The sequence below is a fragment of the Pongo pygmaeus genome, chromosome 1 (genome assembly GCF_028885625.2).
Source record: "Pongo pygmaeus isolate AG05252 chromosome 1, NHGRI_mPonPyg2-v2.0_pri, whole genome shotgun sequence".
NCBI lineage: Eukaryota > Metazoa > Chordata > Mammalia > Primates > Hominidae > Pongo > Pongo pygmaeus.
In genome coordinates, this window is record NC_072373.2 from 145721056 (window position 1) to 145737122 (window position 16067).

Below are 16067 nucleotides of genomic sequence, written 5' to 3' on the forward strand. Positions count from 1 at the left end.
CAAGTAGTGATAAGAATGCCAGAAAAAGAAACACATTGAAATTAAGATTATTGCATTTGGCTGGGTGCAGTGGCTCATACCTGTAATCCCAGCACTTTGGGAAGCCAACGTGGGAGGATTGCTTGAGCCCAGTTCAAGACCAGCTTGGGCAACAAAGCAAGACCTCATCTCTATTATTAAAAAAAAAAAAGACTATTGCATTTGATTCTGGTTTCATTATGTTACACTTCCTTATTTCCTTCAAGTTGATGAGTCACACTTATGCAGTTTTTTCTCCTAATGTGACTTTAACATTCTTCTTGTAAAATATCACTCATTTCTGAAACTTATTTGTCTTTTTTTTCTGGAATTCAAACTCAAATGCCACCATTATTTTTAAGTGTCATCTATGTGCCAGGCTCTGTGCTAGGTGCTTGAACATACCTAGCTATTATCTCCCTTTCATAGATTAAAAAAATCAAGGTTCAGAGAATCCAAGTGAATGGCTCAAGATCATCCAATTAGTAAGTAGTAGCTGAGAGAATGACAAATAAGTCTTAACCGTAAACCAGTGAGAAAGAACTTTAGGAGCAATATGATCAAATAGCATGGAAGAATACGCAGAGAGAGTTATTTGCTTTTCTTCAAAAAAGGGTGGGGAAGAGAGTCAGGGAAGTCTTTGTGAAGGAGATGAAATGTAATCTACTAGGTGGCCAGTCAGTCCATAAACAATTGGAGTTGACTGATGTGGAAAAATATTTTTCTTTTTATTTCCTCTGTTCTCAGTTGTGTATAATAGTTTATGTCTATGATATATAGTGCAAAGTAAATAAATTACCATTAAATAGAAGATTAAACGGTAAACATGAGAGAAAAATGTTTTATTTTGTGATATGCAGGTTATGAGTATATTCACAGGCCTTTAAAATATAAAGAAGGTGTAATGGAAGAAGACCCATTGTCAAGGTTTTCAATGATAGTACCTGTGTCCTTTCACCAAGTTTAGTTACAGCTTTCATAATATAATACTAATCCTTGAAATGCTTGGTAAATATGCCAATTCTGGGTACAAATGAATCCTCCACTTCTGAAGGCTTGGTATGGACTCCGATTTAGGTCTCCAATACATGTCCAGCTATTTTTGGTGCCTTTTTGGGAAATACACCACTTGGCATGATCCTGATAAGAACTGAAATGAGAGTGTCGTGATAACTTAATTGCTTTTATATTGTAGACATGGTAAGGAAGGGAGCAGTTTGAAGGAAGCTCTTGTCCTTTTCGCTGCCAGGTTTCTGTTAACAAGTGTGTCTTCAGCCGTTGAGCCATCCAGGCTGCAAAGATGTCTAGGGTTTAGGAGGAGAAAGATAGGGAGGTTGATATTTACACTTAGATTAGTCCCTGAAAATATACTCTGGAACGGAAATCATCTTTCACCCCTGATATGTGGATGTCGCAGGCACAATAATAACAACATAATTGAGATAGTGGATGAGAAAACATTTTGTAAATGCTAAAGTGATGTGCAAATGTAAGTTATTATCATCATTACTCTGATGATGTTGGTGTTTCCAAACATCTTCTGTTCTATAAAATGAATGAAGCAATATATGTCTTTGTCCTGGAAAGACCTTTGGAAAAAATTAGGCTAGAGAAGGAATCAGGGCCAGTTTCAAGGGACTTTGTAAATCATGCCAAAATGTTTGGATTTTCCTGAAATCAATGGGGAATTTTTAAAGGAATGTTAGTAAAGAATTAATAGAAACTGGTTTATGATCATAAATATCAGTTGAGAGGCAATGGGCAGGATGAATTGGGAAGGACGGGTTAGAAAGAAGAAAGGAAAAACATAAGGCTGTCACAATAACTGTGTCAATAAACACAGATGTGACCCATGGCAGTGGCAAAGAGTTTGGAGAAGATACAATAAATGTGAGTGTTATTAAGGATCTGGAACTGACTGAATTTGATGGTTTGATAGAAGGGTCAGAAAAAGAAGAGATGGGGAGTGGCTGGGTGACTATGCAGAATACAAGAAAAAGTAGATTTATAGGGGATGATGATGCAGTGAGTTTGGCATGTTGAACTTGATGTGGCTGTACCACCTTCAAGTAGCAATGTCTCACTTGCTGTTAAATACATCAGTCAGTATAGAGGTCTGGGGTAGAGATCAAGACTTGAGAATCATTGGAGGGCTTGCTGGAATTGCCCAGCATGGGTATGTAGAATGAGATAAGGAAGGGTAGGGGCCACATGGCAACCCAGTCACCTAAATAGTAGTCAGAGGAAGAGGAACTGGCATAAGAAACTTAGAAGTGGGAGGAAGACCAGGGGACTGCGTATTCCCCAAAATCAGTGAAGGTGAGAGTTTCAAAAAGGAAAGAATTTCAACAGTGCCACATTCTCCAGAGACTATCTCTGTCCTGTCAAGTTTGAGATCTCCAGTGCCTAACACAGGGCTTGGCTAGTAGTAGGCATTCAGTAAATTTTATTCAACGTATAAAGGATGGAAGCAAATAAGCAAGGAAGACAGTGAGGTCATCTAAGACAGCCATTGGTGACTGGGCAGAGATTCGAGTGTCTACAGACAGAAGCAAGACTGCAGTGAAGGAACATTGAGCAAGTGAAGGCCCTGATGAGTTTTAAAAAAATAAATCTGAAAGAAAAGGAAAAATAGAGCCATAGATGCTTTAGAGTTGTGGGAGGGTTTTTAGTCATGTTTGTATGTTATGAGGAAGTAGCCTGGGGAGTGGGAGAGCTGAAACGGAACACAGAGAACAGATCAAGTGGACAAATCAAGGTATGCTGAGGCTGAGATAGGTTTCAGAGCATAGGGGGTGCATCACTTCTTTGGGGGTGGGGGAAAACCCTGCAAAAAGGAAGGAGAACAGATAAGATTGTTGGAGGGGTGGAGGGGGGGCATATTGAACTGGTTTCTCTCTAGTGATCATTGTTCTATTTATGAAGGAGAAAAGGAAGCTATGAGTGAGGGGGCAGAGTAGTGTAAAGGGCTTGAGAGTAAAGAAGACTTAAAGTAACTGCTCAGGGAATGGAAGAAATGGAGATGGCTATGGCCCCATGCCAAACAGAGGATGGAGACTGTGAGTTTTCACTGGCCCCTGGCTGGTTGGTTGTGAGATACTTTTGTGGTTGACTCAGCAACCTGGTTATTCAAGTATAGCAGGCTGATGTTCGAACTGATCCGTGACTTTCCTTTTCGTTTGCTCCCTTTTTTCATCTCTCTTTCTCTGAATACTCAAAATATTTCTCTAAGCTATCCCTAGTCAGTTCAACAGCAGAATTATATAGCATGTTGTTTGATGATGGTCTTTCATACCGTCAAGAAAAGAATCCGACTTTGCAAAATGGAGGAATTTTTGTCCCTGGGCTGACTGAAGTGTGGTGAGGAGCCTGCCAGGAATCTCTGATGAGCTGGCCCTGGTGCACAGCTGGGGCATGTGAATGAGCTCCTGGTGAAAGGTGGCTGGGATGGAACAGCTATAGACGTTTGGGTTGCAGACCAAGAGCTGAGAATCTGAATCAAGAAACAGTAAAGAAAAGTTGAGAATTAAGACAGAAATGGAAATACCTGCTGTTATTATAGATCTTGTTGTGGATTTAAAAACAAAACAACACAAAAACAAAGGCATTTCTTTCTTTAAACCAATAGCCTTCAAATAACCTTTTGTTTAAATAACTGACACCTGTTAAGCACTTCCTAGTTTCCAGACATGGTCCTACAAGTTTTACATGGGTTTATTCATTTAATCCTCACAGCAACCATATTATCAGGTAAATTCTGTTGTTATCCTTATCTTTACTTTATAGATAAATTAACTGAGAATTTACATCACACACCCAAGATTATAAAGTTTGTAATTGATGAAATTGATATTGAAACCCAGGTAACCTGGACTTGGAGACCATGTATTTTTTCTTCTAAATGTACATATACATATACAAAAGTTGAGAACTCCATGTACAAAACAGCTTTAAGAATCATCAGCTCCTCAGTGTGCATGCCTAATCTCTGTGATATTCAGCATCATTACATGATTTCAACTAGTGAGACTAGAGCTTGACTTGGGTGAGGAGCTCAGTGATCCTTGCCATAAGATGGAAATTTGATGAAAAACATTTTCTAAACCTCCTGTTTCTATATAGGCAGTTGGTTTTCACTACTATTTAGCTATGAACCTGTCCCTACTTCTCCTTTCCCACCACAGTTTGCCAAATCTAAGTATTTTTGGCTGAGCTTGAAATCTTAAAAGGAGATTATCTGGCTCAGAGGTGTCATGTTGGTGGCCTACAAGGAATATGTGGCCTGGAAAACTTCAAAAACAAAATTAAGATTGAGCTCATATTTAGAAATCAGTTTCTCTCTCTCTCTCTCTCTCTCTGACACACACACACACACACACACACACACACACACACACACACACACACCCCCTAGGTTTCTGGTACTTCATGAGAAATATGGAGATCTGTAATCATTAGGCTTGTATTCCTGTAGAGCCACAATATGATGGAGCTGAGGCTTTAAGGGAAGCTAGGTGAGTCAACACCCCAGTTTGTCACCATCCTCACTTCCTATGTAACATCTGTCTGTTTCACTCATATAGGTTATCTACCAGGCCCCTGAATACATTTGAAACTACTGCCCTGATCAAGTTCAACGACTGCACTGGTAGATTAAGAGCCAAAACCCAGTAAGCGAGCCTGCCCAAGACCTCACCATGGCAAAGCCAGCATTAGAATCTAGGTATCAGAGGGTCTATGACTAGACTAACAAATGAAGTGACACATTTATGAATATATTTCCAAATCCTTTCTTCAACATAGTTATCTGTTTTTTCTCACATACTTTAGTTTTACCTATTGTCTCATACTGGTTGTACTTGAAAGTTATGCAGATGCCACTTTGTCCATTTCGTCTCCCTGTGGGTGGATAATCATAGCCTTCTTCTGGAATTGGAGGAAACTGAGGGATGGAATGAATCAGCCAGAACCCTTGAACTCTGTTCCACAGCAGTAAACCTACCAAAGACACATTTAACAAAGATAAATCAGAAAAACAAAGCTTCTTTTATAATAGGGTTCACAGTGGCAACATTTAAGCCCATTTATGCTTCAGACTAGTGTTTTATTAGGCTAATAATCACAAGGATCATGCTTATTTTTCAAAGATTTCAAATACAATTCTGGCACATATCACATTGCCTGATTACTGATAAAAAGCCACCACAGAAAGGGAACCAAGGTAGCCATTCTGTGAAGAGTTAAGAGGAATTTCATTTTGAAATCACAAGGAAAATTTGTTTTGGCAGAATGCAAATTTGCTAAATTGGAATTTGACCTTGTTAAACTATACAGTCACCTAGCAAGATTTAGAGAGTGTCTTCACTGCTAAGCAGCTAGGCTCTTTTCAAAAGCCAACTAAAAAACAGAGTTGAAAGAGAAAATATCAAATGGAGAAATGTACTCACAATAATTTGTTATAAAAAACTGCTGCTCATTTATTGGCAGAAGAGTCACTATTTCTACAAGCCCAATAAAAGAAGCAAAGAGAAAAAAAGGAAGCTGTGCTAAAGCATCCTAGTTAATTACATTTGTAAAAATCTCTAGAGCAAAATAAACAACATGAATGCCAATAAGGAAGAAAATAGAAAGATTTTTATTATTTTGTGACATACCAAAAAGAACTTTGTAAAACAGACATCTGACTATTTTTGTGTTTAGAAATTTATCATGGTAGGTTTGGTATGATAGCTAGACTTTCCAGTTTGCATATGACTATGCAAACATAAGATTCACTCGTGTTTGCCTAATTGTTAGATTAAAAACCAAATGCCTTCTAGTTATTTTTTTTTCAAAGTGCCTATTTTAAGAAAGCATACTGTTGTTCTTTGGGTGGAAATAGAATCAATACCTGTGTCAAAGTGGAAAATATTGAAAGTTCTGTTGTGTAATGGAACTGGATAACCTTCAAGAGTTCTCTGTGCAGATGAGTGTGCCAATTTGCTGGAATCCTATCCTCCTGGTACAAATGCCATAGGATATTAGGGCATCTGTTGGCCAAGAGAACCCCTCCACTTGATATTGTGCCCTACTTCTTTACAGCCATTTCCCCAAAGCCTTGTGGCAGCTAGCAGGGTAGAGCAGGAATGGTGTGGGAGATTGTTGGAGGAGAGGTTGAAGAATGTAGCATGTTATGAAAATTGTTGGGTTCCCAGTAAATAGGGCATTCAGGAGAGCAACTTTGCTAAATAAAAAGCTTTCAAAGTTCATGACCTTTGTCAACCATTACAAACTATTTTCTAAATCAGAGGCTGCAAACTGACATCCCATGAGCCAAATCCAGCCTATGGATACATTTTATTGGGCTTGCAGAATATTTTTTAAACTTCGAATTTAGTGCCAACATTTAAAAACTGGGGAGATTTTCCACAAATATTAATTTTCAACACCTCCTGGAAAATTGTGTCCGTATCAGGCAAGTTGAATAGTAACTGTCTCCTTTCACTTGCTGACATCATTTGCCTGCTCCCTTGAAGGCATTTGAATTTGGAACCTTCTGAATACTTGTTGTCATGGAAAGTTATTTGTGATATATTAAATTGAAAAAAGATTGAAAAATAGTCATTACAGTAGTTTTGTAAAAATGTTTTAAAATATGTATTTTAGAAAAAGTAGAAAGGATTAAATATGGTTTATCTAATGGGCATTAGGATTATAGATTTTTTTGTTTACTTGTATTTTGAATTTTTCTATAGTTCACAAACACATATGCAAAGTTTAGAAATAAAAAAATTGTGAAAGTATAATAAAAATTACTATATGTGATAATGTAAATAACATGATAAAAATTAATATAAAAAGTATTTAAAATGCTTTTTCAAAAATGTATATTTCCAAGGGAACTGTATGTTAAGAAGAGCTCATTTTACTCTCTATAAATTATACTTCAATAAATCTGACTAAAATGTGTTTGTACATATATACTACATGCACATATACATATATACATATTCATATGCATATATATATATATATATATATATATAAAAAATTGCTGGTGTGTGTGTGTGCCCTCAGTATCAGTACCTGGATTCCTGCTGCTGCAAAGCAAATATTTTAAAATATGTTAAGAAATAAAATGGGATTTCTAAAAATGAGATTGCCAAGTCAAATCATATAATTATAACCAGTGATATAGAAGTCATACATTTCAATAACTCAAATAAACTCTTAAGAAGAAAGGCTATCTATTTAGTATGGAATATAAGGATATTCAAGATGAAATATTTAAGAAAATGTTGATTTCCAATAGGAAAGAGAAACCAAGAATCTTTGTCATACCTTTGGTATGTCCATACTTTCTGCTGTAATTCACAGATTTAGGGACTCCATCGTTGTATATTAGATAGGCTGTGTTGTTACTCTGCAGGAATATATTAGGGTTATAATGGCGTAAATCTTCCACTTACAAACTCCCACAACATTTCTACCAGCTACCCAGCCTGCAATACATTGCTTTCATTAATACACATGAGAAGTCATCTATTCCCCTAATAGGCAGCTTCCCCATCAATATGAAGCCTGTGACAAGTAAGACAGGGGAAAGGAAGTCCATTTTTAACTATGCATGATTTTTACTCAAGTGACAGGAGCCCTATGCATTGTGATCTGTGTGTGAGGGCAATGTTCCTATTTCTCTTGGTTGTTTTGGAACCAAGTTTCTGATTAAGCAACCAGTGTATAATAAAGGAGTACTGAATTATTTGTTCAGGAAATGAAGTAGGAACAACCAACCAAGGATTACATCTGAGGTTTTTTCCATTGATATTATAGGCACAGTGCAGAACTGGCTGTCAGGATCTGATGTTCTCTGCCCACTTTGTGCTTCACTTCACTGCTGGGTAGTAGCGTTGTGTTTAATCAGGATTCCTCATTATCTGCTCTCCCTTCCTCCCATTATGAGAGGATTTTTCTGCAATCCATTTTTCAGTGTCACTTCACCTTTCCAACTTGATATTTTCCTGCTTAAAAAAAGTGGTGAAATTTACTGTGTGATATTGGATTTCCTCTGGTAAGGCCAAATATGAGTCAATTTTCAAACAGCCAAATCTTAGAGCCAAAATAAAGCTATTATTTCGATAGTATCTATTTTTCATGTTTTAGAAAGTTGCTAATATTTGTTCTAGGTGGTTCCATTTAATTTGTGTGATGATACAACTTTTATTGAAGCCAATAATGTCAATATTAAAAAAATCTGAGTGACATAATTAAAAGCAGGAATGGATAACCTATGTCCTTAAAAAAGGCCCTTGCTTTTTTCTTAGAAAACAAAGTCAATAAAGAAGCCTCTCATAGTTACTTAATTATATGCTGTAATAAAATTTTTTTTAAATGCACAACATGGTCTGTTGTAGCATTCTTGTCTACTGTGCTTAGGAATGCCCTGAAAAGTAAGCTGTTTTCTTACCTTCATTTTCCATAATTGATCGTAGCTACTGAATGGCATTCATATCATCATCTGGAGAACTCTGAAGAGTTAGTTACTCTATGAACTTGCACTGAATGTGGTAAGGAGGCCATTTGTGTGCCTTTGGGGTACAACATGGAGGAATTCTGGGATGATCCAGTGAGGAATTTATTTTTTATGATAAATGAAGTTTATTATTCTAACTGAGTGTAACTGCCAGCTGAGGTTAAGTGGATTGTAGCCTTAGTTGGAAGAGAGGCTGTTGATAAAGGGAAAAGATCATGGACTTAAGAGTAGGTAGATGTAGGCATGTGCCTTTAAATAGCTTTATTCCTGTAACACATATATTCAGTATTGTTTTGACTATTGAGTGTTGAACAAGAGGTGTACAGTCTCTGCCCCCCTGTCTAGCAGAAAATATAGTCAGACAAGTGCAGGCAATATAGTTTGATAAATGTTTATGAAGGTGCATGGAAGATTCTTATTTGTAAAGGCAAGAGAAGGGAAACAATTCCAAATGTAACCCAGCTATTGGCCTTGGTCACCTTCACATTTGAGATTTAAATCAGTCGGTCTAATCTTGCATTTGACTCTCTGTCGGAGGTTCAATTCCAGGTCAGGGAGTGGAGGAGTAATATTCTCACAGTCACTTCTGGCACATAATTCCAGCTTCCAAAGAACACTGAGTCATACCTGGATATCACCAACTGCTGTTGCTCTCTTCTTTTGGCTCTATGCCAATCAGGCATGGAAATCAGTCCCTTTCCTGTCATTTTCCCCCCAGAACCAATCACTCAAGACATTGCATGTGGCAGGTTTTACTAAAGGTAAGAAATATTGAATGGTTTTACATCACCATAAGGCCTTACCCCAGTCTCTCTCCATGTTTCTTATGCTTTTTAATCCCTGGCTTCCTTCTGTCCCTTTTTTGTTTAGCAGAGCAGTTTGACTGTGTCTCCCTGCTAGGGTATGGGGCTACCTTTGCACCTTCAAAGATCATTATTGTATTCCGCCAAGTGAAGGCCTATCTACTCCAACTAAGGCAAATGATAGAGGCTTTACAATGTTGCTCTTTCCTTCTTCCTCCCCTAGCAGTCTCATTGATGTGGAAAGAACAATGTAGGCATTATTTTCCCACTAATAGATATGCTCCTGGTCCCCATCCCCAACCTGGAAAGCAGAAGCAGCTGCAGGCGTTTTCATTTTATGTAATACGGTTGGCCCTTGGGTTTGAACTGCATGGGTCTATATGTATGCAGGCTTTTAAAAACATATATTGGAAAATTTAGGGGGAGATTTTTGACAATTTGAAAAAAAACCTCACAGATGAACCACATAGCCTAGAAATATTTTTAAAAATTAAGAAAAAGTTAGATACGTCATGAATGCATACAATATATGTAGATACTAGTCTATTTTATCATTTGCTGCCCTAAACTATGCACAAATCTATTATAAAAAGTTAAAATTCATCAAAATTTACATATACAAACATAGACCAAACATGGTGCCGTTCACAGTCAAGAAATATAAACAAACATAAATATGCAGTATTAAGTCATAACTGCATTAAATTAACTGTAGTAATACTGTACTACTGTAATAATTTGATAGCCACCTCTTGTCACCATTGAGGTGAGCTCAAGTCTTGTGAATATCTGCTGAAAATGCCACATGACACTAACAACCTCCACGTGAGCAGTTCTCTCCAGTAAATTGCATACTGTAGTCAAAAGTGATCTCTCACAGCTCTTGCGTATTTTTCATCATGTTTGGGGCAATATCAGAAACCTTGAGTAAAACCGTAGGACCTATACTGAGTGCCACTGCTGATGCTGGAAATGCTTCTAAAAAGCAAAGACAAGTCATGACATTATAAGAAGATGTTGAATTGCTTGATATGTACTGCAGATTGAGGTCTGCAGCTTCAGTTGCCTGCCATTTCAAGATAAGTGAATCCAGCATAAGAGCCATTGTGAAAAGAGAAAAGGAAATTTGTGAAGCCCTCACTGCAGCTATGCCAGTAGGCATGAAAACCTTGCACTTTTTACAAAATACTTTTATATCTTATACTTAAAATTAAAATGCAGCTTTTATATGGGTGCAAGATTGCGATAAGAAAGGAATACCATAGACTCTAATATGATTTGAGAAAAAGTGAAGTCAGTATATGACAAAGCAGAAGGAAGGTAGATCATCTAAAGCTGGAGAATTTAATACCAGCAAAGGATGGTTTGACAATTTTAGAAAGAGGTTTGGCCTAGAAAAAAAAAAAAAAATTAAAATAACAGGAGAAGCAGCTTTTGCTGACCAAGAGGCAGCAGATGAATTCCCAGATGCCATCAAGAAAATCATTGAGGGGAAAGAATTTCTTCCTGAGCAGGTTTTTAATGCAGATGAAAATTCCTTATTCTGGAAAAAAGTGCCACAAAAGACATTTATTGGTAAGGAAGAGAAGCAAGCATCAGGATTTAAGGCAGGAAGGGACAGACTAACTCTACTGTTTTGTGCAAATGCAGTTGGGTTGATAATCAGGACTACACCTATCTATAAAGCTGCTAACTCTTGAGGCTTGAAGGGAAAAGATACATACCAGCTGCCAGTTGTACAATAAGAAGGCCTGGGCAACAAGAACCCTTTTTCTGAATTGGTTCCAGTGATGCTTTGGGTCTAAAGTCAGAAGGTACCTTGCCAGTAAGGAACTGCCTCTTAAAGTTCTTTTGGTATTGGATAGTGCCACTGGGCACTAAAAATCCCATGAGTTCAACACCAAAGGTGTCAAAGTTGTCCACCTGCCCCCAAACATAATGTCTCTGATTTAGCCTCTAAATCAGGTTCATAAGAACCTTTAAGGCTCATTACATATGGTGCTCTCTGGAAAGGATTGTCAGTGCTATGGAACACATGATAGAACACATGAAAGGATTACAGCGTTGAAGATGCCATTTCTGTTATAGGAAAAGCCATGAAAGCCATCAAGCCCAAAACAATACATTCCTGCTGGAAAGAACTGTGTTCAGATGTTGAGCATGACTTCACAGGATTTATGACAGAATCAATCAAGAAAGTCATGAAAGAGATTGTGGATATGGCAAGAAAGGTTGGGGGTGATGGGTTTCAAGTATGATTCTTGGAGAAATTCAAAAGCTAATAGACACCACACTAGAGAAGTTAACAGAACATAACTTATTGGAACCAGAGCCAGATGATGAGCAAGAAGACCTAGAAGAGGTGTGCAAGAACACAAATCAATATTAGACAATCTGGTAGAAGCATTCTGATCATTCAAGACTGCTTTTAGGCTGGGTGCAGTGTCTCATGTGTATAATCCCAGCACTTCAGAGGCCAATATGGGTGGATTGCTTGAGTCCAGGAGTTCGAGACCAGCCTGGGTAACATCGTGAAACCCTATCTTTACCTGCCCCCTCCGCCAAAAAAAAAAAAAAAAAAAAATAAGCCAGGCATGGTGGTGCATGCCTGTAGTCCCAGCTACTCCAGAGGCTGAGGTGGGAGGGCCACCTGAGCCTGGGAGGTTGAGGCAACAGATAGCTCTTATGGTGCCACTGCACTGCAGCCTGGGTGTTGAATGAGATCCTGTCTCAAAAGAAAAAAATAAAAAGATTGCTTTTAACTTCTTTTACAACATGAACCCTTCTGTGATACGGGCACTGAAACTAAAGCAAATGGTGAAAAAAGGATTACTACTGTATAGAAACATTTTTGGAGAAATGAAAAAGCAAATAGATAGAATTCATTATGTATTTTCATGTGAAAGTTACACTGAGTATGCCTGCCTGTCTTGCTTCCCCTTCCACCTTCCCCACCTCTCCCATCTCTGCCACCCCCGAGATAGCAAGACCAGCCCTTCCCCTTCTTCCTTCTGCTCAGCCGACTCAACAGGAAGATGACAAGGATGAAGACACTTATGATTATCCATTTCCACTTAATGAAGAGTGAATATATTCTCTCTTCCTTAATGATTTTCTTAATAATATTTTCCTTTCTCTAGCTTACTTTATTGTAAGAATATAGTATATAAGATATATAACATAAAAAATACATGTTATTTGACTATTGATGTTATCAGTAAGGCATCCAGTGAAACAGTAGGCTGTTAGTAGATACATTTTTAGGAAGTCAAAAGTTATACATACATAAATTTTTGACTGCATGAGGGCCGGCACCTCTACCCCAGCAAGGTTCAAGGGTCAGCTGTCGTCTTTTTATTCAAAGCAGGTTTGTTGAGACAAATAATTTTGAAAAGCATCTAGAAAAGTGCTTGGCACGTCACATGTTCTCAAATAGCCTACAGATAAGCTTTAACTTTATAGCTTGCCTCTGAAGGCTAGTCTTAATGGCAGGTAAATAACATGAATATTACCACACACCATGATAGTTCCGTGTGTATTTTGAGTAAATACTCAGATACACATGTGCAGTGCCAGAGGCTAAAACAGTATTGTTGTGGGCATTAAATTACTTGACATATGTAAAGGCCCAGCATACAGTCCAGCATATTATAGGAACAGAGTCATGTTATATATTTACTTGTCTATAAGTTATTGTTAGGAAATGCATACGTGAGTATAACTGGATGTTAATCATGGCTTGATTTTACTTGCCACCCCTGGTTGGAAAGCAGTATCTTGAAACTAAGCAACAGATGGTGCCTGGAATATTGGGAGCATGCCCATAATAAGCCAGCAGGCCTACTTACCTGTGTCTCTTTGGCTGATTAGCTCATTGCCTGATAAAGTCCAGATATAGCAGGGATAATCTCCATCCAGGCAAGTTAGTTCTAGGGCCTTGAACTAGAGTCCTAATTTTCAACATATCATTTTGAAAACAATTAACTAAAAGGAAGATCAAGTAGAACCCTTTACTGAGCTCACCACCACTGATCAACACCATGATATAAACAATCCATAACTCATAGCATGTTAATCACAGATCTGTATTGCCCTGTAACAGCAGAGGCTCCTCTCCCTATTTCTATTAGATGAATAAGCAAACTGACAGACATTTTGGCAGAATTCAATATACAATTAATTCACACCTTGCCTAGTGACACCACTGGACATGGTGCCAAGTAAATTTGGCATTGCTGTAGAGTATGATGACATGTTTCCTCAGGTCTTAGTCAGATTGGCTCAGATAGTTGTCTTGAGCTGGTTCTGAGCTAACTTACTTCAAGGTGCTAGGATTGGGGATTGGGTGGGTGAACAGAAAACTCTGGTGAAGGCTTTGGATTCAGTTTTATGCATTTAATATTATTCAAGTGAACAATTAACTATATAACATACCTTAGAGGCATATGCTTCATATAGTTGCTGTAATGTCCTTCCCAAAACACTCTTGGTGGTATTCATTAGTTGCTCACTCTTCCTCCAGCTTCTAGTTGTAGAGTCTAGGTACAGGTACTCTAACCCAGTCTCTCCGCTTTCCTTGTTCTGTCTTTTAGGTAACTTATAAAAAGTAAACCTAACAGACAAAATGATTATGAATTACTAACATTTATTGACTGTTTTCCTGCGGCAATAACTGTGTTACCCACTTTAATATATCTCTCACTTATGTTTCGTGGAAGGCCTCTAAGGAAAAGGATTTGCTCAAGCTCTCTGCCTCTTTCTTCACTCTTATCTTTGCTCCTCCCCAGAGAAGAAAATAAAAATCTGATTGGATATGTTCTAAGACCTTGGTTATACTGGTGGGTGGAGTCCCTGAAGTGGAAGTCCATATACATTGAGAGTGGCTCTTTCTGTTGCTTCCATGATCCATGTGGCTACAGTGGAGAGAAGGCCAAGGCCCAGACCATGCAGTTGGCTGACTGGGTATGAGATTTGGGTCTGGGCTTCAGGAGAGGTGGAAGGTACTTTGAGCCCTTGTCCTAAGCTGCATTCCTCAGCTCAGTTTATCAGAATACTCTGCCTTGATGATTCAGGGCTAAAACCAAGTAATTAAGTAGGCCCTTTCCTTCCTTTACTATTGTTTTCCGTTTGTATATCTCCCTTGGATATCTCACAGGGAGGAGAGGTAGCTCAGCCAAGACAGCATTAAGGCATTATTGGATTACCTAGCTCAGGGTTTCTCAATGTGCTCTATTCACATTTTCGGCCAGATCATTCTTTGTTGTGGGAGCTGTCCTGTGCATTGTAAGATCCCTGCCCTCTATCTATTAGATGCCAGTAGCACTGCCAAGTTGTGACAATCAAAATTGCATCCAGACATTATCAAAAATCCTCTGAGGGCAAAATTACCCTCAGTTGAGAACCACTGATCTAGCCAAATACTTTCTAATAGCATGAACCCCACCATTAACCCCTAAACACTCACAGTGCACCAAACATTATAATATATACACTATTACCATACAACAGTGTCACAAACCCATAAAAGCTGCACACTCTTCACTTGGTCCCCTTCGGTCTTATACTTAATTTAAGTGAACTCTTTCCTGCCCTGCTTATGCTTTCTTACAGGGTCAGTTCCTCACATGTGGCAGGAAACATGAAATTATTCTTTGGGGCTGACTTGATGGTCTCTTTCCTTAACTTTCTCAATAAATGTTAGCAGCTTGGCAACAAGTTGTTTATATTCTCTCTAACAGACATTGCTAAGTAATATGTCCATTCACTTGTGGCAAAAATGATTTTCTATATCAATCACAATTTGGTGGCCCACCAGTAAAGGGTTTGTGAACTATCAGTGTGCCGTGGCACACCAGTTGAGAGCTAGTACTTTTAAACATTTTTCCTGGGTGACTGTCTCTAATTATGTACTCAAGAGTCCTCAATCTGTTTCTAGCCTAGACCTTTCTGCTGAGGTCCAGAGAAACCTAAACTCAAAGATGTCCCATTAACCCCCAACTCTGTATTTTTGAAACCAAGTTGATAATATTTTGCTCCAAATCTGCTCATCCCACGCTATTAGGAACATATTCATGCAGTCACAGAAGCAGAAACCTAAAATTATTTCTTTTTCTTTCTTTCTTTTTTTTTGTGACAGAGTCTCACTCTTGTTGTTCAGGCTGGAGTGCAATGGCATGATCTTGGTTCACCGCAACCTCTGCCTCCTGGGTTCAAGCAATTCTCCTGCCTTAGCCTCCTGAGTAGCTGGGATTACAGGCATGCATCACCATGCCTGGCTAATTTTGTATTTTTAGTAAAGATGGAGTTTCTCCATGTTGGTCAGTCTGGTCTTGAACTCCTGACCTCAGGTGATCTGTCTGCCTCGGCCTCCTAAAGTGCTGGGATCACAGGCGTGAGCCACTGTGCCTGGCCAACCTAAAATTATTTCTTAACATCTCCCTTTCTCCTACTGGCTGCAGCCCATCCATCACCAAGTCTTTTCAGCATGTCCTTCTTTCTATTTCCATGACCGCTTCTTTAACTTGGGCCCACACCTCTTCTCATTTGTAATGCTGCAAAAGTGCTCCTGGTCTCTGTGATTCTAGGCTGCTCCCCATCCATCAGCCCTCATAGTACTGCCAATGGGTTTCCTAAAGTGCAAATCTGACCATTCCCACCCCTGCTTGAAGTCCTCCAGTAGCTCCCTTTCAATGTCAAGTTCAAACCTTGCAGCTCAGCACACAGACCCCCTGGCT

The 16067-nt window shown here is 38.6% G+C and overlaps 1 protein-coding gene across 1 annotated transcript in view; it reads right to left on the minus strand.

The window, feature by feature from the left end:
• Nucleotides 1–831: 831 nt before the first annotated feature.
• Nucleotides 832–16067, minus strand: part of DNASE2B (deoxyribonuclease 2 beta) — a 30328-nt gene continuing 15092 nt past the window's right edge. The window contains exons 3-7 of the mRNA XM_054478582.2: nucleotides 13768–13945; nucleotides 7339–7420; nucleotides 4855–5016; nucleotides 3314–3511; nucleotides 832–1322 (exon numbers count right to left, since the gene is read on the minus strand). Coding sequence (XP_054334557.1) covers nucleotides 982–1322; nucleotides 3314–3511; nucleotides 4855–5016; nucleotides 7339–7420; nucleotides 13768–13945 — 961 coding nt within the window. The 3' untranslated portion in view covers nucleotides 832–981. The remainder of the gene's footprint in view (nucleotides 1323–3313; nucleotides 3512–4854; nucleotides 5017–7338; nucleotides 7421–13767; nucleotides 13946–16067) is intronic.